Source organism: Corvus brachyrhynchos, unplaced genomic scaffold (genome assembly GCF_000691975.1).
Source record: "Corvus brachyrhynchos isolate BGI_N302 unplaced genomic scaffold, ASM69197v1 scaffold95, whole genome shotgun sequence".
NCBI classification, from domain to species: domain Eukaryota; kingdom Metazoa; phylum Chordata; class Aves; order Passeriformes; family Corvidae; genus Corvus; species Corvus brachyrhynchos.
This window is the reverse complement of record NW_008238347.1, coordinates 60,300-83,685: the sequence shown is the minus strand read 5'-3', so window position 1 is coordinate 83,685 and position 23,386 is coordinate 60,300. Positions and strand designations below refer to the sequence as shown.

The 23,386-nt window shown below is 45.7% G+C and overlaps 1 protein-coding gene across 3 annotated transcripts in view; it reads right to left on the bottom strand.

Moving 5' to 3' along the window:
- CNTN4 (contactin 4) overlaps window positions 1-23,386 on the bottom strand; it is a 176,508-nt gene that overhangs the window by 97,088 nt on the left and 56,034 nt on the right. For all 3 annotated transcript variants that reach the window (XM_008634445.2, XM_017735222.1, XM_017735223.1), the window contains exons 3-4: window positions 2,192-2,318; window positions 688-863 (exon numbers count right to left, since the gene is read on the bottom strand). In XM_008634445.2, coding sequence (XP_008632667.2) covers window positions 688-863; window positions 2,192-2,318 — 303 coding nt within the window. The remainder of the gene's footprint in view (window positions 1-687; window positions 864-2,191; window positions 2,319-23,386) is intronic.

Here is a 23,386-nt window from a genome sequence, read left to right as displayed (position 1 = left end):
CTCCCCTCCCAGGACAACAGCACAGGGAAACCACACAGATGATGGATGAACAGGCCCTTGTGTTTATTCTCTGCCTTCACCTTCACAACCACAAGAGCAAAAAGATGACTTGTGGTCCTGCATCATCATTTGCCCACTCTCACAGCCTTTATGCTCCAAAGGGCTTTGCATGATTTCATGTAATGCTCATCTACAGCAAGGTCCTGCCTTTTCTTACCCTCAGCTCTTGACAAGAAGCTGCAGCTCTGCTTTTGCCCAAAATAAACACAGAGCTGCCCGTCTTCCCTTTTACACCCAGCGTGCCCACACCTGATGTACCACCGAAACACAGGGCTTGTGAATCTATCACTGTGAATTCATCCCTCGTGGAAATTATGCTCCTTTTTAACACTTTGAAGCTTTACTTCTCCAAGAAAAGGCAAAAATCAATGGTGAGACCCCATTTGCCAGACCCTTTCCTAGGTAACCTCTTCCTCAATAAATAAGACGTTTTACCTTGTATGCTCCATATAATTTCAGCTAAATAATGATAAATCATGATATATATCCCTTATTCCCTTTTCCCCTCTTTCTCACTCCATGAGCAATTAAGAGAACACTCTAATCCGTCAGGAAAAGTTGGGAAAAGACACCCAGCTCCCAGTTTTTCCAGCACACTGTGGGAACAGAGCTCGCCTCCTTACTTACAAGCAAACTGCAGCTTGGCTTCTCTGCTGACAATCGTTCCGAAGGGGTTTGTTGCTACACACTGGTACGTCCCAGCATCCTGGCTTTTATTGGGATTATTGATCAGCAGGCTGCCTTCCACCAGGCTGTAGCGATAATCCATGCCCACGTCAATACTGCTTCCATTTAACTTCCACCTGGAGCACAGAATGGCAAAGTTAAACTCCGCTGATGCTCAGGGATGCTCCTGGGTATTTGAAAGCACAGCGTGAAGTAAATAAAGCAAGATTTAGAATGGCTCTGACTACTTATTAAAAATAAAAAAAGAAGGCAGAAAAATGCAAATTTCCTTAGAGGTATTGAAATATTCCAGTATTTAACTGAGAGAGCAATATCCTTGACATATATTTCAGTCTCTGAAATGATTAATGCTTCTGTAGTTGCTGGTGCTGCTGCTCTTTGGAATTAATCATTTGGCATGGGGAAGTCCCCGAAAGAGGATCTCTAACCCATTCAAGTCCACTGAGGATATTTTTTCCCCCTCTCCCGACTTGCTGGTCATTTGTTTATAAATTTAAGAAAATTCCCTTCCAGCAGATGTTGTCACAAAGTGGGGCACTGAGGAATTCCGGCCCCAGGATGGAGCGAGGAGGGGGACACAGCACCTCCCATCTCCTGAGTGTACGGGGAAACCACAGAAATGTGTTTCACCGTGGATCCATGGATTTTATGGCATTAAATTGCTGCCTGTGTCAGGAGACAGCCCGGAGGCTGAGGCCTGGTGACTCTAATTGGTTTCAGAGTGGCATTTACTGGTGAGCAGAGAGAGGCACCAAAGGAAAGAGAACAGCAGCACCAATGATTTACAGCAGCAACAGCACTGCAGGAGGACAGCACCTTCCTCCCAGGACCCCAGAGCAGCTACTAAAGCTGAAAAGAATTGAGTTTTGTCCATGTTTATGGAAAAGGATGGTTAATCTGAGAGCCAGGACTATTTACAATCCTTTTGTAACCTTTTAGAACTCCTGTCCAAATTTTGCAGTTGAGTTGCAATACCTGGAGATTTCCTGGTGTCCATTCCCTCTGTTCCTAACGCTCCAGAGTCACAGAATATCCTCAGCTGGAAGGGACACACAGGGATCATCCAGTCCAACTCCAGCCAGGACACTCCACCAATCCCACCCTGGGCATCCCTGGCAGCGCTGTCCAAACCTTCCCGGAGCTCTGGCAGCCTCGGGGGCGTGCCCATTCCCTGAGGCGGCTGGGCAGTGCCCAACACCCTCTGGGGGAAGAACCTTTCCCTAAAATCCAACCTAAACCTCCCTGGCACAGCTCCAGCCACTCCCTGGATCCTGTCCCTGATCACAGAGCAGAGATCAGAGCAGCCCCTGGGGAGGAGCTGCCTGGTTTTTGGTTGGGATTTTTTTGGGATCAGCACTGTGGTAGCCTCCAGGGACATCACGAATACACGCAGCAGAAAGGCTCTTGTGTGATGGTTCTAAGAACAGTTAAACACTGAACAAACCCAATGGTTGGTCTGGGATTTCCTTTCACTTCACAGCTCAGCTTCACTTTCTTCTCCTCCGAGTCCAAGGGGAAGATCATGCTGTTGGGCTCCTGCAGGAAAACCGGCCCGTGCAGGGTGTTGTCATCTGCATTAAACAGGGAAAATGGGACAGGTCATTCATGGAATCTCCATGTTCCCAGGCTTAAAATACAAAACAGTGTCTCAGCAGCAAGAGGCCGTGTGTCACTCACCTTGGAAAAGATCTGGTGACACTTTATTTAGTTTATAACAGCAGATTTTTTTTTTTCCAAAAACCACTGAACCCACATGGAGTCATGAAAATGTCCTACACTGAACAGAGCACAGAATGAAACCTCACCCAAAGTTCAAACAGTGGGAACAGGCGCTGTTGTCAAAGCAAAGCTCAATTCAAAGCAGAATCCTTGGCTTCACCTTTAGAAATGGAAATGTTTTCCTTGCGAATTAAACCCCACCCTGTTAAACAGAGTTACACAGGAACCCCAGCCAGAGGGTCCCCAGCACGTCCAGCCCCAGTGCAACTGGTTCTGCCATCCCTGACTGAAACCCTTCTGCAGCCATGGGGTGCACTGGTCCTCGGAGGGCACGGAAACCCTTTCACACCCCCTACCCTCTCCACGCTCTGATGCCTCAGGAATCCGCTGGCACCAGCCCCACTCCTCTGCGGGAATGAGGCTCCCAAGAGGTTTTGTATGACCAGCCCTGACAAGGACATTCCACACTCGTGCCCTTCAGAGGATTAAAAACTCACACTAAATACAGGTAGAAGAGGGAAAATACTTTGGCAAAACAACCTGATACGACCTTCAAAGAGCTCAGGAGTCATCTCCCAGCAATCCAGCACTCTGGGTTTGGGGATTACTGATGGGAGCCTCCCTTGTGCTGACTTTCGTTCTTCATTCTAAAAATACACTTTGATTTCTTGAGCTGTTAACTCCTTCCTATCTCCTTTCCTCTCCTCTCATCCACTTTCTGCTTTCACCTTATCAATTTATCCCATCTCAGAGCTGGAGGTGAGGGTGAGAGCTGCTCACAGGCCCATCCCTGAGCTGCAGCTCTTCCCTGCCCACTGCTTTGCAGCGAGCACAGAATTTCAGGAAATTCACTGACACCACTCAAAACACCCACAGAAAGCTACGGCGTAAATTCACTGCTCTCCATCCTGTTTGGATCAGACACTTTTATCTCCACAGCGGCTGTTCAGCACACAAAAGAAACCAACTTTTCTCCCCTGAAAAGATCAGCTATCTTGATTTCACTGAGACTTTTCCTCTCATCAGTGTCAATGTCTGGCTGCTCTAAGTTTAGTGCAAGTAAGGACACAGTGGAAGTGCTCACAGTCAGAAAGGCTTTCAGCTGAATGCAAGGAACCTTGATTTAACATTTTTAGACCATTTTCCAATCTTTTCCTGCCCTATCTCTACAGCAGACTCTGCTCTTTCAGTGTGCAGGGACTTGCAGGGATGTGAGCACGGAATTCTCTTTAGTCAGGCTGCTGGAAGCCCACCTGGATGGGGATATAGGAAATTTGTGGGTATGGGAGGTCAGGGGAAAATGAATAAATAAAATACAGAGATGATGGGATGTGCAAAATATACAGAAAAAAGGGAATGAATAGAAGATGATGGATCTTCCAGATGGAAGGAGGGTGAGAATGAATGGGAACAGCTTTCACTGGGAAATCAGCTGGATTTACCAGGGACAGAACAACAGCTCTTCAACCCTGGGAGAGCAAATTCTGTCATCTCCACAGAAGTATTTCAGAGAGACTCTGCCAGGAAGATTAGAAAGGAACCATCTCTCCCCCGTGTCTCCTCCCTCAGGCCCCACCACAAAGGAGGGTGCACTCAGCACACAGTCACAGGCCTTGTATTTAGCTTTATTTTAAATTATATGTTAACGATACCTGACTGAAACTCATCTATTATTCAAAACACATTTCACATCATCTCCAGCTCTAAATTACACCTGTGTGCAACTCACTGTTGCTGGTGGGAAAACATAATAATAGCCATAGAGCATATGGGACTGGATTATGGCATCCAGACTTGTTCCTGAGACCCAGGGCTGCTTCACTCCCTGAGCAGCCTCATTCACCCTAAGAGAGGATATGATAGTCTGGCCCACAAAGATTACAGCTCTGAGTGCTGTGTGAGTGCGTCTGAAAGCAACAGATTTAAAATATATTTGAATTTATCCAGTTTTCTCGTTGGAAAATACAGAAGCTGGCCTGGTGCTCGGGTCCTGTGTAAGGGTTGCTTCAAACCCCAGAAACACAAAGTCTGATTGTGGCACGAGCCAGACCATCCCAGATAATCCAGTTAGGGACCTGCTGACTCAGGGATGTGTTGCATTGCCTCTGTCATCTGCCTCACACCCCTCTCTGTGCTGTCATTTGCTGTTATTTCAATTAGGGGGTGTCAATTTACAGCAAATCACACCAAAGGTCAGGTCCTCTTCCCATCACAGGAAAACACACCTTGCATTACAAATGAACAGTTCTTCTACTTGGGGTGGGAAAGAGGAACAAATCTAAGGGTGCAAAAGTGTCCCCACATGTCCAGGCCATCACCTGGCTGCAGGAGCAGAGGTTAAGGTGCAGCATCCTGCTCTTCAAGAGCTAATGAGAGTGGTCCACAGCACTCAGTGGGAGTTACAGGTGTAAGAACCACCACAGCCTGCATCATTAATTAGTGAGCAATTTACAATTTCGAAAACAGACTCAAGATAGAGAACTAAGGATACATATAGTCACAAATAGGTGAAAACACTGAATTTGTCTGCTAATAACTCAATTTGCCTGGAAGCTCATAAAAGATCAAATGAAAACACTTTCAAATATTCCACCTGCTGCTGGCACTGTTCAACATTCAGCTTTTATTTGGCAAAAAAGTGCCTGCCCTTCCTGTTAGGCAGCAAGAGGAAAAATCCTGGTGAGATTTCAAGCAAAGGGAGCTGGGCAGGGCAGGCAGAAGCTCTGAGAGCAGCTGCAGCCTATCAGGGGAACAGAAGAGCAGGAAAAACTTTGCAACACTGGGCAGCTAAAATTATTTTGAGTGCCTTTCTTCTTCCTCTTATTGCTGCCTGTGTATAACCAAGATAAGCAAGTCCAAACTATTTAATCTTCAGCCTGTAGAGCTGCTTTGCTGCAGCCTTGATGTGCGATTGAAATCACTGCAGCCCAGATCCCAACACTGTGTGATAAGGGCTGAGTCACAGAACCCGACAGAGGAGGGGGATTTGGTTCACAGAGCACTAAAGAGTCACTAATAAATAAAACAAGCTGCCATCTAGATTCTTGCAGATAGGAAACTACAAGTGCCTGCACCAGAAAGAGCCCATTTTTGACAAAGTTGCGTTACTCAGACGTTTATTGCCAGCACAGCCTTTGCGCTGCTGAAGTGTCTGCTTTTGTGGGAGCAAATTTTGCTGTTTGGATAACTCTGAAATATAGGAATTTTACACTTTTTTTAATAAATTCAAAGTGGTAACTTTATTTCCGTTGCAGTAATGTCCAGGGACTTGCACTCCAAGAGTGGTAACACATTTTTGGCTTATCACTGGTGAACACTATGAGCAGCTCGATCCACAGAAACCAGCCCTTCTCATCAGATTGTGTTTAACAGACTCTTTTTTGGCGGTTTCATCAAAAAATAACAAGAGAACAGAGCATATCTGTGCATAAACACCTGAAAGTGCTCAGTTATTTTAGCCCTCTTCCCCTTTACACCATTCAACAGCTGCTGCCACTCCTCACACATTTCTCACTGTCCCAGGACAATAAAATAAATAACCTTCCCAGACAAGCTAACTGGTGAGACACTCCTGGGGACAGATTTTATTTTTCTGAGTTACATTTCTTTTGAAGAGCCCAAAATGAGTTAACCCAGAATGAACATGAGCCGCCCTCAGCTTAAGACAACCTGCAAACAAGACTGGGTTCCAAAAAGTGTTTTTCCCCCTCCTTGTCATATAAAACAAATGTACTCCTGCTCTGGGTCTGCCTCCTCTGACAGAAGTGTATTTATTTCGCTAAGAGGCAGGATCTAGGAAATTTCAGTCAATTTCACAATAAAAGAAGCATTTTAACCACAGAAGGAGGTGTGTGTCCATATGGTGTTGGATGGAAAGTGAGAGATCATTTAGAAGAACATTCTGCTTGATGTATATTTTCCCCCTTGTGAATCACAACACCTATTAAAAAAAAAAAAGCCACATTAATTGGAATACATTCCAAATGAAGAGTATATTTGCTGTGTCCCTCCAGGGCCCCAAAGCTGAGAGCCAGCACAGGCAGTTGGATGCTAAATGCTGTCATCTTCCCATGCTTTTGAGGAATTGAAACATGAGGAATGTCAGTGGAGGTTAATTCACACCAAACAGGTGGAACCATTCCTATTCTCTCTCAACATTAAGCCTGGTGACAGATACTGGTACCCAAATAGAACTCCTTTAATTTCCATTGAAAGTTATGGCCAATTTGAGAGAAAGTTTAATTGAATACGCCCCATGAAAGATAATAACTAAACAGAACAGAGAATTCTTGGAGTATATCCAGTATAAATGAGAAAAATCCTCTCCCTGTTTGCTGCTTAGGGAATTGCTGCCTGCTCTGTGAGCTGGGGTGTTTTCATACAGTGCTACAAGTCAGTATTTCTTCCAGACAAAACTGCACCTTGGGAAGAGCAGCTCTTCAGAAAAGTGGGAAGTGGAATGGATAGGACAGCTCAAGGGCATGGCTGATTAACACACCAGCCTGCTCCTCAAGGTGAGCAGCTGCATCCCATCCTCCTGAGCAGGAAAGGGCTCCAGTGGATGGCTCACTCCTTATTTTTTGCCTATCACTTCTATTAACATCAACTGCAAATGGTGCTAATGGCTTTGAAATTAAAACAAAGAATTTCTTACACCACGCAGTCCTACTACTACTAATTCCACAGGCTTCCCAATGAACAAGACCCACTAAAGGTGCTTCCCATTCAAAGAAAAAAAAAAGGATTAAAAAAAAGGAGCTATTTTAAAAGTGTATTAAGTATGGTTTTTCAGGGAAGGGCCTCATAGCTCTGCATCTGTGGGGACACCCCCTTGATACAACACTGGGCTTCTTTTGCAGCACCTACAGGTCTCCAACAGGTACTGTGAGCCTCCTGCTGTCCCCTCTGCCCTCCTGCTGTCCCCTCTGCCCTCCTGCTGTCCCCTCTCCTTCCTGCTGTCCCCTCTCCTTCCTGCTGTCCCCTCTGCCCTCCTGCTGTCCTCTCTCCTTCCTGCTGTCCCCTCTCCCCTCCTGCCACTCTTCCCTGTCCCAGCTCGCTGCTGTCCCAAGCCCAGAGCAAAGCCTCGCCTGACAGGTGACAGCTGACACACGAGTGTCTGATACCCGAGCTCCAAAGCAGTATCAGACATTGCTCAGAGACCACAGGGCAGCCACAGAAACCCGGGAGACAGGGAGGGATAAATCTCCCCTCTCGTAAAGGCAGGCATGGAAGAGCTGCAGCGTTTGAGATGGAGACAGCAGTGCTCTGATGTCTCTGTTTAGGAGTGACCCGGGGGCCTGGAGCAGCCTGGATTAAAGGCAGGGTTAAGCACAGCAGTGTGTCCTGAGCTCTGAGGGAAGGTGGGAATGCCAGGAGCCAGCAGTGTGGGAATGCCAGGAGCCAGCACCCAAATGCCAGCGGCAGCTCCGGGAGCTCCGGGAGGCCTCTGCCTCAGCCTGTGCCCCAGCCATGTCCCAACTTCTCCTATGTACGTGTGGTTCATTACAGCAAATGCCATCGAGGCAGCTGGTTCCACATAAAATGCTGCCACCTGATCCTACACACAAATGTGGATATTCCCTGTGCCTCTCCCACGTCCAGACAGCCGGGAGAGGCGACTCCCACCGCAGCACAAACAGTGACCCGTCCTACAACAAACCCCTCATGTAACAGGATGCAATTTGTGTTCTCTAAGCAAGCCAACAGCCTGATTTTCATCACAGATGTTCCCTTCAGTATCCCACAAAAGCACATTGCTCCGGTGCTGCAGAAAGTCACAAATTTCTTCACCGCGCGGCCTCTTCCCTGAGCCATCACAGCCAACAGCAGGAAAATAAACAGAGGAACTCACAGAGCTCTGTTGAGGACAATATCAGCCCACGGCAGAGCTGTGAGTATAAAACAATAGGAATAATCAGATTAATATGATGCTAATGGTGCTACCACCAGTGCTGGGTGTTCTTGCATAGAGCTGTTTGGGAATAGAAATGTTTCAAAAGCCTGTGCCAATTACCTATTGATTTATTAGCAAAATGTAAGGTGCTGATATGATTGCTGTCTGCCAAGAACACACATCATTACTGTAAAACTGTCAGCTGTCTTGAGTATGACAGGGACTATAAAGGGGATATATTAAAAAAAATCAGAAGTAATTGGTTACATGTGCATATTCTAAAGCCACATATTTCCTTTCCACAATACCTCCCTGAAATTCAATGGATTTTAATCTTTGATGTAATAAGGAAGGTGTGTAAAAGCCAGGTTAACAAATGCCATCCTCCCCACCCCACCAGCGGACAAGCAAAGTTATGAAATGCTTGTAGTGAAAAAGCCTCTTTCCTTTAAAATCCTGAAGCCTTAGAAAAGACAAGTCCCTGGGGCAATAACCTATAATCTCTGTCTCATCTATTGCAGGAAAAACAAAGACAACTCTGGCAGCGTGTCCAGGCTCTCAATTGATTGAGGAGCCAAACCCTGCAGAAAGCTTCAAGGTGAAAGGAGCTCTCTGGCGCTTCGCTTCAAGGTGAAGCCTCTTTTCTCTCTTCAGGTTTAAGTACATTAGCCACTGTCAGAAGGAAAGCTGAGCCCTGCCAACTTTTTATCCAGCTATTTACAGAGAGGTTTAGGCCATGGCTTCCCTTCTCAAATATTTGTGAATAAGCAGATGGAATTACCGGGGCCTCGGGAGCTCACCGGGAAGAGGAAGGAATTATCAGCCTGGCACACTCGGAGTCAAACACCTGTAACCTAATTTGCACCATGGCACCGGTCAGAAAATGCACATGGGGTGGTTCAGTCTGTAAAGGGGCACTGGAAATCTGCCTGTTCTGGGTCACAGGGGCACAATCTGCAATGAGGGCAAGGAAACACACACTGGGTACAAGGGAATCCATCAGGGATTCCAAACACCAGGCACAGAACTTTTAAACCGTGAACAAAGCAGAGACTAAAACACCTCTTTGTTAACTCAGTCCACAGTGTGCACACTTCTCCTTGGCTGTTTGGTTTGGGCAACTCTGGAACATTTTCAAGTCCCTGAGACAACGCTGCAGCAGGACACAAGTGACAAGGTTCCATCATCTCCACCTGATGGAGGTTTGTTTTCTCCCTATTTTGGAAAAAAACCAACTAGAATTAAACTGTGAACGCTCTCCTTTCTATCACAGAGCACTGGCACAGGCAAGTTTCAAGCATCTGCCTCATTACAAATATTACACTCTGCAATTTTCTTACTATTTCTAAGTTGTTCAGCCCTTGCCTTAAGAAGAAAAGATATTTCAATATAAGAAATTAAAAGGTGACTGAAAGAATGGAGAGAGAGGGAAACCTTATTACCACAGGCCTGGGCCCTAGGGTGCATCACCGTGTCCTGCAGCCATAGGGAGGAGGAGGAGAGAAGATCCAGCAGGCAGGAATTGTGCAACAAGATTGATTCCTTTAATTATTTTACGAACTCTTTTACAGACTTTTTTCTTCATAGTCTAATTGGACAAAGGATCAGCCACCCCTTGGGGGTGATTGGCTAAAATCCTAAAACATCCATTGTCAAAATATTTTTCTACTGTACCATAAACAAGATTTTTCAAGGTTGCAGGTGGCTTGGTTGTTTACATACTCTGCTGCCTCTTCTGTGAGAGAGAAAAGTCTCTCATGGCTTAGAAAATAGCAAGAAAATCCTCGCTAGCAGCATTTTTGTATCTACAAAACCTCATATTTATCACATTATAAATCTATATTTTTGGGGAGAAATTTTCAGCATCAGCTTCTAATAGTCTGATGCAAGACTGATGGCATCCTGGGCATCTGGAGTTTAAAAAGCACCAAGATATTTAGGAAAAGAGAAGGACCTTTCCTTTGGAGTTATACAGAGAGATAAACCCAAGCCCTTCCTTGCCAAGCACTGCACATCCCGATGCTGGGCAGGCTCCTGACCCTGGACAGGAAAACCTCACTCACTTTTCACTGCTACTAAAGCAAGAAAGTGTTTAATCCTGTAAACAGGATCCAAGGCTGTAATCTCCAGGTGGTTCTGTTCCATAAATGGATTTAAGGCATTTGAAGTCTGCTGTCGGGACTCCGGGCTGGCAGCTCAGCTGCTCTAACTCTCCATAACTTCATTGCAGTCGCTGGAATTGCTCCAATTCAGGGCACATTTGAGGAGTTGCCCTTCAATTTTTCCATTGTTATTTTTTCAAAATGTTTCTGCAACCCTCAGCAGAGCAGGAGCAAAAGCCAATCCCAGTCTCCAGCAGGAGATCCCCTACACAGAGGAACACAGAGGGTACCTGCTGTGGCTCTGGAAGCTGGGACACACCAGCACTGGCAGCCACTGCATGGCCACCCCACCACAGGCACTCCCCAGCCCTAAAAGTCACCTCTTATCCCTGTTTTTCTGCTGGGTCCTCCCTGCCAAGGGACCAGACCCTCCATGCAAACACAGACACACAAACACCAGACCCCACACTAACCCAGCCTTAAAATTAACACCACTAAATGCCAGACTGAGGGAGCCTTTAATAAAGTTCTCAGAGTTCAATCAGCAAAACATCAAAGGAGCAGCCAGGAGTACAATTTGTACAATCTGCCCACGGAGAACATGCATTCCTTTAATTTTTTTTAATATTATGAACTTTCAAATATCACAGCAGGGAAAAGGTATCAGTAACAGCTGCCAAACCCCTGACTTATGACTTCTTACACCACAATTTAGCACTCTCCAAACCTGCTCGGATTGATGGCATTTGTGAGGAGAGCCTTTCTTCCCTCTGCTGTCACACGAGCAGGTTAAGCTTTCAAACACTCCTCGCTCACCTCTAAAGGGCAGCATGATGTGGATGCCCCAGAGACAGAGTTCACCTCCAGTGGTCCATTTTAAACTCCCTTGCCCAGCTCAGCTTAGGGAAGAGAAGCTCCTTTTTGTGGTGTTTCAATAACAGGAGAAAACTGCTCCTGGAAACAGAGTCTTTAATGCAATACAAGGAAATGGCCTTAAGTTGTGCCAGGGCAGGTTTAGATGGGATCTTAGGAAAAATATCTTCGCTGAAAGGGTGGTCAGGCATTGGAACAGGCTGTGCAGGGAAGGGGTGGAGTCACCATCCCCAGGGGTGTTCAGAGGGGTGTGGATGTGGCACCTGGGGACAGGGGTCGTGGTGGGTTTGGCACAGCTGGGGGATGGTTGGACTGGATGGTCTTAGAGGGCTTTTCCAACCTCAACAATTCCATGATTGTATGACATCAAAGAGCCTCAATTTCCCAACAGAGCCTTTCCCAAGGGCAACATTTAATTTTTCTTTGCTTCCCAAGAGTTTGGTTCCTCACCCAGAGAGTGCTCTTAGGGCACCATGCGAAATGCAGCGAGCTGTGAGCCAACACCTCAGGTTAGACCGAGCTGTGAGCCAACACCTCGGGTTAGACCGAGCTGCTGCAGACAGCTTTTCCTACCTAAGAGATGCAAAGCAGCCAAAGCGCCTGTGACAGCCCTGCCATGGCCTGCACCCCTTCCAAGGCTCCCCCAGGGCAGTGGGGAGGGTGGCCAGCAGCACAGGCAGCAGCAGCCCCAGCCAGACTCAGAGCTCTGCCATCTCCTGCCTGAACCACAGCAGCCCGAGGCACCCAGCACAAACACAGCAACCGCATCCCCCGAGATGAAACAGAGCAAGATGCCCCCAGGAGGAGCCTCTTGTTTTGCTGTGAGACACAAAGGACAGCAGGAAAAGGCTACAGGGATAAACAGCACATTCAGTGTCAGTGAGGAGAGCGAGGCAAGAGTTAAATGGAGGGGGATCATGTGTATTTTCCCAATCTGATCAAGGCCTGTTACTTTATAATTAAAACCCGAATTTATTTTATTGTGCAACAAGAAATGATGGTTTGCTGTGTTGATGTGATCAACACAGAATGAAATAAAGTGAAATAAATCAGTCACTATGCAAAGTCCACTTCTGCCAAGCCAGTATAATGCCAAAGCCTTAGAGAAGTCATAGATTAGAACTACGGTGCAAAATAAATGTTATTCCTGCCTGAGTTTTAATATAAAAAGCCCAAAGTATCAGGAAGATGCCAAAATAGCAGCTGACTTGCATCATTCATCTGAATGTCTGACTTGGGCAATTGGGACACAACCAGAGTTGTAGTGGTTTGTTTTTCTCTTTTAATAAATTACAAGTCAGAAGTTAAAAGCAAGAAAATCATGTAATTTCATTCTAGAGCAGAGAAGGCTTAATGGGTAATCGAAATAATGTGCACTGCTTCAGCAATTTTTTCATTACAATTGCAAAAAATAATGGCTTTCTATGTTTTGAAAATTAAGGATTATACTGGATTGGGAACACACTATGAAAAGCCTAATTTTTTTTTTTTAAGAAGCCTCAAAGACGAGTAAGAATTTCTGTAAGCAGCCTTTTATCTGGGACAGAGAGCTTGGGTTTTAACTTTTCTCCAGCAAGCACGGCAGCATACTCCATAACGAGAAATGTGCAGACACAGTAATTAACCAGGGAATAACTTTATGGATCCCTCTGCTGTCTGGGCAGGGTGTTAATTCTGTGAGCAGCAAGAATTCAAAGCCATAGAATTCCTTTTGACCCATTTGCTGCTCAAGCCATCCCATCTGAGAGAGTTTCAGCTCTGTGGCTGCGGGGAAGTTTGTAAGAGCACTGAGGAAGTGGCCGAAAGCAGCTCAAAGATGTGAAAACAAACATAAAGACATGAAAATAAACATCTTTCTGACAAACTACTGTCTTTTTAAATACACAAGAGATGGGAATGATAATCTAGAATTAATACATGGGGGAATAGACATCAAAATTAGTGCTGGGCTTTCTGCTGATGCATTTTAGGAGCTGCAGTAGCACAGAAGGAGTGCCCAGCCAGGTAAAGGATGGTTTCTTTCAGGTGGGTTTGACAAAGATGTGGTTTCATAGCTCAAGCACATTTGTTACCCTCAGACCTTAATTAAACACACACATCCTTCACTCTTCCCTCCTAATCTGTCTCCTGTAGCAGAGAAAGATCTCAGTCAGTGTTGGAAATGCAAACATCCCTCAAACCTGGTTGTGTTCATTCTAAGGTACACTCTTCCTGCTTTGTTACGGGATGATGGATGCATTTGGGTGGGAATGGACCTCAAAGCACATCCAGTGCCACCCCTGCCATGGGCAGGGACACCTTCCACTATCCCAGGCCTTGGGCACTTCCAGGGATGGGGAACCCTAAAAAACCTGTTAAAATCATGAGTTAATGCCGACTTTGCTGACACCTCAGCAGGTTTCTGGTCTGTCTGTCCAATTAACATCCTCTAGTTAAGGACTGTTTTCCCTCTATTAAGTCAACTACCAATTAACTACTACATCCTCCAACAATCTACTCAAGAACATGTAAGCTGTTCATGGTTTTTGTTAGTGTTGCTGTGATTTGAACTTCTTGTTGAACTTTTATGTAAACTTTTCCTCGACTCTTTACTCAGCACAACATCCCCTTGGCTTCTCCCAAGTAAGCCAAAGCCTGCTGGGCTCCTGCTGCAGCAGTGTGACTTTGTTTACCTCTAGAAAAGAATTAAAAGCATTTTACCAGGAAAGAACAAATGTTTACATTGCAGAGCGCTCTGTGCCCGTGTCTGCACGGCACAGCAAGGCAGGGAATGTATCCCTTGAATATTTCCCTAATCCCGTGGACGATTTTTCATCTTCCTGGGTTTAGTCAATGAACACACAGCAAGCTCCTGCTTAAACAAAGCAAGTTTTCCCTCCTGAAGGAGCTCTGAACACACGAGCCACGGCCCATAATGGGCACATTCCCTGTGTCCCATACAGGCACCAGCAGTTTGCCTGGAAAACTCATTTCCGCCCCCAAAGCCCCCCTGCAGCTCCCACCTCCTCTCCTACAGCTGCTCTGCCAACCTCCAATTCACAAAAGCAGAACCTCTTTAGAACCAAAATAAATACTAATCTTAAATTCAATGTACCCTGACAGCAAATAAGTTTGCTGTGCTTACTTCAGCATGAATAAAAAGCCCGCAAGGAGACTCCTACATAAGAGTATATTTACAAGTTCCATTACCCACTGGAGAGATTGATGTAATAAACCCATAATAAAAAGCCTCGTGTTATGGATTTCTCTAATGTTTCTTATCAAACAGCCTGTATTATCTTGGCTTGTGTATTCAATTTAAAATAGGTTTGCAATAAGTGCCTGAGAGCTGGAGGTCATTTTCCCTGAGTTTTCTGACACGCTGGGGTGTGCAGTGTCTTTTCCTGCCCTGGGAAGCTGAAAGCAGTTTGGAGCTCAGTCGAGAACAGTTTACAAAGCAGGCAGATGATGAATCCAAGAGAAGAAGAGTGGGAATGCATTACCTGAACACCTATTCGCACCTCCCAGCCACGGCAGAGCTCCTCGGGGCACAGCACTGCCACAGTTTATTGTTCTGGCTAAACAGAAGAGCGCAGTTGTTGGAGATTAAACCCATCCACAGAAATTGTTTTGCCACCAATTGCCACCTCATTTGTATTTCATCCTGGCTGGCGGCAACACAACCCAGGTGTTCCCCGGGACCTGCACGCTGCCTGCCTTGGGTCTGCTGCAGTGACTTCACCTTTTAGGTAAAAATAGCCCAAAACTGGGACAACAGATGTGGTGTTTGGAGGTGGAAGCAATAGCTAAGCACTTGTACCTATTTATTTCTTCCCTGGCACTGGATTTAGCTAATAACTATTAGTTGCTGATGAGGATTCAAAGCAATTTTCCTTCAGATCTATTTCAAATCATTGCAACACAATTGTGCAACACATTTGCCTCGTTTATTAAATCTTTTAAAGACGTTGCTGTTTTCATTTTCAATTCTTAACCTCACTCCGCAGTTTCCTCTGCTCAGGTTGAAGCAGCTCCATGGACCTACATGAATACATCAATTTTCAGCCCATCTCCCCTCCCCTGATATCATTTCTGCTACCCCTGTAAAATCCATCCCCTAGAATCACACGGTGGTTTTTCTGATTTCAATGGATGCAGGATGTGCATCCACTGATGCCAGAGAGAAGGAAACCATAAGGATTTTTAGGCTTTGTGTGCCAACCACTTATAACCACTTTTCTCTCCCCTTGTAATCAAATTTTGCTTCCACTAACCACCCAACAGTAGCAACAAAAGCTCACAACCCCAAGGCCTTCTTCTTACACAAAAAATGAATAAACCAGTGGGGTTTTTGTAATAATTAACATTCTGCAGAACAAGCTGCTCAAAATACTGCTCTCAAATAAAGCAGAGATGCATTTGGCAAAGATGCAATGGAGCAGTTGGGTATTAAACTGAGATCAAACCCCTTTAATTTTGGGAGATCAGCATTCTCATTGTGACAAGGGTGAAGGGCCCTTGGAGGTGAGCAGGGAGTTTGCCAGTGGAAAAAATTAAAAATAGGGAGCCTATTGCACATCAGATGATGCATTAGACAGATGGACAGACATCCTCCTGTAGCCACTAGGAAGAACCTTCCATCCCTCGGGAACACACCAAAAAATATCTTCAAAATATGAGGGACACTCTGAGATTGAAAAAAAGCCCATAAATAAATAAAAATGCATAACTGTATTAAGTTCAGGCAAAGTCTTCTCATCCCACCCGCACTGACACAACGTCACCCTACCACAGCCTGTCCATTTTTCACCGAGGTGCTTTCCCTGTGCCCTGGCTGGGCTCAGGTTTGGGGCACTCCTTGCAGCCTTCGCTGGGTGGAGGCCCCACATCCCACCCCATCTGTGCCCCCAAATGCCCCCAAACTCAAACACCCCGAGGTCGAACCGTGCTGAGGAGCTCCCGTGGGTCACACGCGGCGTTTGCTGCTGCAGGGACAGGGAGCGAGGGCACCATCAAACGCCTGATGGTGCTTTTCTCACCGGGGGCACCTCCTGCTGTATCCAGCAGACCATAATGACACCGGTCTGACACTCCTGCTCCCAGGTAACAGCTCTCACCCGCCAGAGCCAGCCCAGGCTCCTGTACAAACCTGCACTTTCCCTATCCTGAAATCTCACTTTAAATTCAGGTTACTGTAGGAGAAAGGTTCACGAAGGCTGTCTGCACTTCAGGCGGCTCTCTTGAAAGCTGTTTCTTTCTGTTCAAGTTACAAAGCATTTTATACTTTTCTTTGCAGAGTATCTTAACACATAACAACCAATAAGCACCACACACAATACCTTTACATTTGCCTATAGCCTATCATAGCTACTACCGTTACCATATTATAGTCATTATTATCCAATCACAAGAGTAAGTAAGTTACAATTTAAGCTTACAGTGGAAAATTCTTAGACCTTTCTTCTTCTTGCTACATCAACATTTCTTGTTTGCCTGCCATATCTTTCTTTTTGGTAAAGACATGTTTTCTATTGACTTATGCTCATCTTCTTGAGACTTATTTCCTTGGTGAAAAACATGTCTTTGTTTGCAGTCACATACCTTTGTCCTGCTCCTAAAAATCTCCTTCCAACTCATCTCCAACCTTTGCCTTCTCAGTTACTCAGCGATCACTGTTTCAGCAAAACATCTTTTATTCTATATCAAAACTTGCTTTCATTTCTACCTCATCCTCAATTTCTACATTCAGAGATCTTTCTGCCAAGCCTACATACCTGTGAAACTTTCTTACCAAACTTTCATCCTCCCCAACAGGTTACAATGTACCTGCTCCATCCTTTTCCAGTGACTCGTCAATCCCTTTGTTTCCAACTCCGTGGATAACACATCTCTGCTCCCAAACTCCAAATGAGCTGTGACGGAAGCTGGCACCTGTATGTCTCACACATGCTGGGAACAAGCTGGCTCCAGCACATTTAAATAAATATATTCTGCTGACTTTTCAGCACTGGTGATCTCTCCTAAGTACTGCCACGGCCCAGAAGCTCCCCCCAGTCAGCTCTCAAGTGGAACCTGAAGTCTGGAAAGATGCAGGAGCAGCAGAGCCACTGGTGGAAGCTGTTCTGACCAGAAGGGATGACTGAGGCTTCCTTCAGAAGCAGGGACTGTGCCAGGTTATTCCTGACTCAGGGAAAAACCCAAACTTCTCTTGGACTATGTCTGCAGAACACAAGCCCTGTGTGCAGCTAATAAAGCTGGAGACATTGACCGGCAGCTGTCAAAATTCCACACTTCAGTCCCTAACAAAGAGGAGTTGTTCCATCCGTGCTGGACACCTCCCTGGTGTGAAATCAAGGCCCTCCTTCCAGCTCTTTGCTTGTCTTCTGCATTTCTGAGCACGGATGTGAGGAGTCACCACAGCTGAAGTGACAAATGTCTGCAGGAAAAGCACCCACGGAGCTGCTCTGAGAGCTTGAGATGCTCCCTCTGCTCTGGAGCCAGGCTGGGAGCACTGGAGGTGCTCACCTGGAGAGGAGAAGGCTCCAGGAAGAGCTCAGAGCCCCTTGCAGGGCCTAAAGGGGCTCCAGGAGACCTGGAGAGGGACTGGGGACAAGGGTCTGGAGGGACAGGACACAGGGAATGGCTTCCCAGTGCCAGAGGGCAGGGCTGGATGGGATATTGGGAAGGAATTCCCGGCTGGGAGAGTGGGGAGGGTTTGAGGTGGAATTCCCAGAGCAGCTGTGGCTGCCCCTGGATCCCTGGCAGTGCCCAAGGCCAGGTTGGACATTGGGGCTTGGAGCAGCCTGGGACAGTGGGAGGTGTCCCTGCCCATGGCAGGGGTGGCACTGGGTGATCTTTAAGGTTCGTTCCAACCCAAACCATTCCGTGATAAAAAATACTTAAAAAGTCTAAATCCACACTGCATTTGCTTTGATCAGCTTAGAGAAAAAACTTAATGAGTTTACAACACAAGTCATGTGGGTTGGGGTTTTTTTATGGCCTTTTCCCATGTTATTTAGCAGCTTTTAAAAGGAAGACAATGCCCAGGACCAAATTTTAATGGAAGACCTTGAAGGAATTATAGCAAAACGAAATTTGAATGCTTGATAATTTAAGTGTTATATTTTTACTACCACTGTGAACCCAACCCTAGCAAATTAAAACAGGAAGAATTAATTGGATATGCAAATAAGATTATTCACTATATAAATCTAATTACATACCAATTTGCTTTAACAGCATGAAAAAGACAAAAAAGGCTCTCTGTAAATTGTTTTCAAAACCACCTGTAGCACAACAAAGGGGAAAGGCTGCATCTGAAAGGTGCTCATTTCAGCACTAATCAAACGAGGTGTTTTGAAGATCTTATCAAGATCCCTTTGCCATGGGCATCCTGCTCTGTCCCCTGGTTTCCAAGATTCCATTATTAGTTTTCACACACATCCCGAAACACTGCCTCTGTTTTTATCTCGGGAACAGACAAAACAGGCCGGATCTTGGGAATATGAGGTGATTCTGGTCACAAATCCCGACTTTTCTAAGCTGGTCCAGACTTATTTTCATGCCTGAGCACAGAAGGGCAGTGGATCTGCTGGGTTGGCACTGGGCACACCAGCAGTGGGCACCGAGAGCTGCTGGCTGCACATCCTGAGCCTCTCAGAAAACAAAAAGGGACAAAGGAATAATTAGCAGAACCCCACAGTAGGCGAGGGAAATCTCTCCAGGGGGAAAAATCCTGTTAATTTGGGAGCCTTTTGTGTCCAAGAAGCAAATTACACTGATGGCCAATTTATTTCTTTGAATAGCTACTTGTCAGAGAGTAAAAATTATAAACAAGATCATTGGAACTGATGAAGACACAGAATAGTTGAGACCATAATTAGTGTCCATGTGCCACCCCCGATAAAGGACCCCAATCACCCATTTTCTCTGACTGTACATTGAATTTTGTCATCTGAATCTGGTTCCCTGGTTCACAGTTGGGCATCTAAAACAATCCAGAGTAAAAAGCATTAAAAATATGTTCCAAAGAAAAGGAATGTAATGTTTACACCAGTACAGCACACAAATACTGAGGTCACCTTATGGGAAGCGAGGTGTTGTTATTACAGAAAACTAAATTTGACCCCCGTAAAAAACCAACAAAATATTAAAGAGTTGTTTAAAAATTAAATGTGCAGTGGGTGCAGAAATCTGGTGGCTTTTTTGTCCCTTAAACTCTGTGTATGGAGGGGCTTTGCAGCCTTTACTGTCTATTTGAGATTATATTAATAAAGAAAGGGAGCATTGCCCTTGCACTATAGATACTGAAATATTTACTGAAAAGAAATGCAGACATTTGGTGAACACAGAGGAGGGTTTTTTGTCACCTAAACTCTGTGCATGGAATTTGTCTGCAGCCTTTATTGTCTATTGTAGATTGCATTAATAATGGAGGATAGCTCAAGATGAGAATTACATGTCTGCAGAGCCACTGCTGACACATTTATATGGTTTAGCAAAGCTGTTTTTCCTTTAAGCCCAGACTGGCTGCCAATACATTTGTACAGTCAAACTGATACATTTTTCTTTTTACTTTAAATGCTCTGTGGGCAGCTGCACAGTAACTCATGAATTTACATGAGATCTGGAGTCTTCAGGAACAACTTAAAGAGTTTTTAAACTCCTGTTTTCTCCAAAAGAAAGGATTAGAAGGGACAAATCCTGCAGAGAACATCAGCAGGGTTTGTTTTGGTGTCCTCCAGCACCTCTGAGCAACTGGTGGAAAATTTTGTGCTGTTTTGTCTAAATTTTGCATTTTTCCTCTTCCAGGGCAGCTCTCAGGTGTGCAAACCAGTGGCTCAGTGCACGGGAAGGGGTTTTTCTAGCTGGGAATTTATCCCTGTGTCAACCCTTCTCTCACTGATTTGGACTGACACATTTTATCAGCTGACACACCTTAAAAATGGGCTTTTTTTGAAAAACAAAGCTGTTATGACATCTCTTAAATGCCAAAACCCTCGTTAACTGCTGTATTTTCATACATCCCCTAAATACTTTGAAAAGAAGGCAGTAAAATGCCAGAGAATGCCTCCACCAAAAAATAAGAAGGGGCGGTTAAGTTTTAGCAGTAATTGGATGCCACATTAAAGAAAGTCACGACAAAGAGGTGTTTGAAGCCTCTGCCATGGATTTGAGCACAACACCTTGCAGGAGGTGTGAGTGGCAGTGCTGACTCCAAGGTGTAAGAGCTCACAGCGTAACAACCTTGCATAAATCAATCCTGCAAAGCACTGACAGGCACTTTTCGCTCGTCCCCCCCAGAAAAACCCACGCCATAAGCACATTTTCCACCCAGCAAGCACTTTCCAAACCAGCACAGCCACACCTGAACTTCAGCACTGAGCTTCTGTGTCAGAACAAACTGAAATAGAATAAAATTTTTAAAGTTGGATTCAATATTACTCCAAAAAAAAAAAAGGAGAAACACAGCAATCAGACCATTATTGCCTGCAGTGACATGGTTATTCCAGGAACATCCTTATTCCAGGAATAACTCCCAGTATCCAAAGGTTAAGGTGGAGATTTCTTTTGCTCAAGTCCCAGGTCAGATTCCCATCACCTGTGCGCTGGGCACTTCCTGACCTTCCCAAAGTGTCCGAGCAGTGCTGCAACACCCTCTGAGCAGCCTGCTCACGGGGAACGTGTCCCTGCCCACGGAGGGGATGGCAGCTGCACGGTGAGAAGACTCAGCAATCCAGCACCGAAACCCACTCAATTCTCTGTGGCAACTCCTGCCCCAAAAGCGTTTTGATTGTACAAGTGAGCTGTAAATCCTTCACCAGTATAAAATCTAAGGGTGGTCCCTTCCTGCACCCTGTAGTGTTTGAATTTTAAATTTTAATTTGTAGGGTCCACGTTGAGCAATACCTGAAATGCTGCTGTCTCATGATGGGTGAGAACTGGATTTGAAAGAATACATTTGCTGTTCTTTCTCTTCATATCCACGTGTGTATGTTTAAAAATGGAGACATTACCCCTGTGCTTTAAACATGGTCTGGATCACGAATCAGCAGCTAAATCAGTGCAGAATCAATCCTGAATGGGACAGAACCACCAGCATCACTGAATTCCAGCTCCTGTTGGATTTCCCTAATGCTTTTCAGCCACGGATTCAACTTTGCATGGCTCTGCACATTCCCACCTGGTTTGCACAGCACCCACGGAGCACTTTAAGCTGCACCTTTTACCTGCGCTGCCCTTCCCTGCTCGGGATTGCAGCATTCCCAGGAGCGCTGCTCCCTCCCCAGGGCCCTGATGCAAGCCAGGCACACTCTTACAGCTCCTCTGCCGCTGCCACTTCCCAAGGGGAGAGCTCCAGTAATTCATCATTGCCACAGCAGCAGCCCCGGGAGAACATGTTTGTAAACAAACATCCATCACGGCTGCTCGCACGCGGCTGCGCTTCCTCGGCCTTGCACCTTCTTTTGCTCCGTGATTTCTGATAAATACAACTCTGTGTGTGTGTGTGTGCAACCATCACCCAGCGCCTCGCTGCAATTAGCACCCAGAGGCTGGGAACCAATTACGGGATTATTTAATGAGTCATGAGCCACAAAAAAGGTTTAGGAGTGGGGAAACAGCGAGATTGTGTGGGACAACAGTGAGACAGAGGAAAGCAGAAGCAGGACAGGAGAAGGTGGGAATCCCATGTAATTAAAAACTCATGGATCCTCAGCTGATTTAAAGGGGCATTTTTGACAGAAGTCAATAACTGTGCTCTAAAACAGGGTGCCCAGAGCAGCTGGGGCTGCCCCTGGATCCCTGGCAGTGCCCAAGGCCAGGCTGGACATTGGGGCTTGGAGCAGCCTGGGACAGTGGGAGGTGTCCCCATGACAGGAGGTGGGAATGAGATGAGCTTTAAGGTCCCTCCCAACCTGAACCACTGTGGGATTCTCTGATCCTGACAAGTGCAGTAGCCAGGGACTGCTTGAGTGGAAACACATCCTCTTCTCACATATATCCGGTCTGACTAATTCCTACTTAAGAGGACTGAATTTAAAAACAAAGCTTGTTCTTTTCCAGTAATGGGAGGGAACTTGCATAAATGCATACATTTTTGACTCCTAGATTATATTTCAGTTTGCTAGTGGAAGGTGTCCCTGCCCATGGCAGGGGTGGCACTGGATGATTTTTAAGGTCCTTTCCAACCCAAACCATTCTGGGATTTTGAGCTGCACTGGTGGAGGACAGAGATTATTTGTCAGGTGTGACAGACCTTTCCCAAGCAGCCCAGGGGACACAGGACCCTGCAGGGAAAGGCCCTGACACCCACAGGAGCGATGAGGGACCATCCCCGAGCTGCTTTCCAGGCAAGGCATCTCCCCACAGCAAACCTGCCCAAAGTGCCCAGCTCAACCCCTCAGCCCAGTGCTGACCCCACACACAGCTCTGCTTAGGGACACCTCTGTCCCCACAGGCACAGGAGCTGCTGCCCACACCGTGCTGATCCCACAGGGCAAGCTCAGCACTTACCTGTGCGGCTGCAGATTTGATCAATTAAAAACTCACATTCCAAAGCCACTTCCCAGTCCTGGGAGCTCGTGAGACAGGCATATTAAATGAGCAATAAAATGCAACTTAATGGGGTTGATGTTAAATTAGTTTCAATTATCAAACCCCATTTTAACAAAATGAATGCCTGGCTCCCTTCCAGAACTCATGTAATTTCCATGGGAAAGCATTGGGTTCTCCCTCCTCCCACTGACTGATGGCATCTCTCCCTCACCTTTCATTAGGGAATAACTTCCATGTTCCATCCTAATATACCAACAAATTCCAAAAAAAAAGAAAAGAGAGTATTCAAGTTTGCTCAGGAATGCAGTAGAGGTCAATAAAGGTAAATGTTACACTTAGTAAAGCAAAGTCAGTATGAATAAATACTGTGAAATTCTATGCAGATTATTCACCAATGAGTTGTTTGTAGAGTGTTATTTTATAACAAGTGGGAAAACTCTCAGGGAAGCTCTGCTTTTCATGGAGGGAAAAGAGGACACAGGCTTTGGAGTACACACCATGTTATTTAGATCTGGTG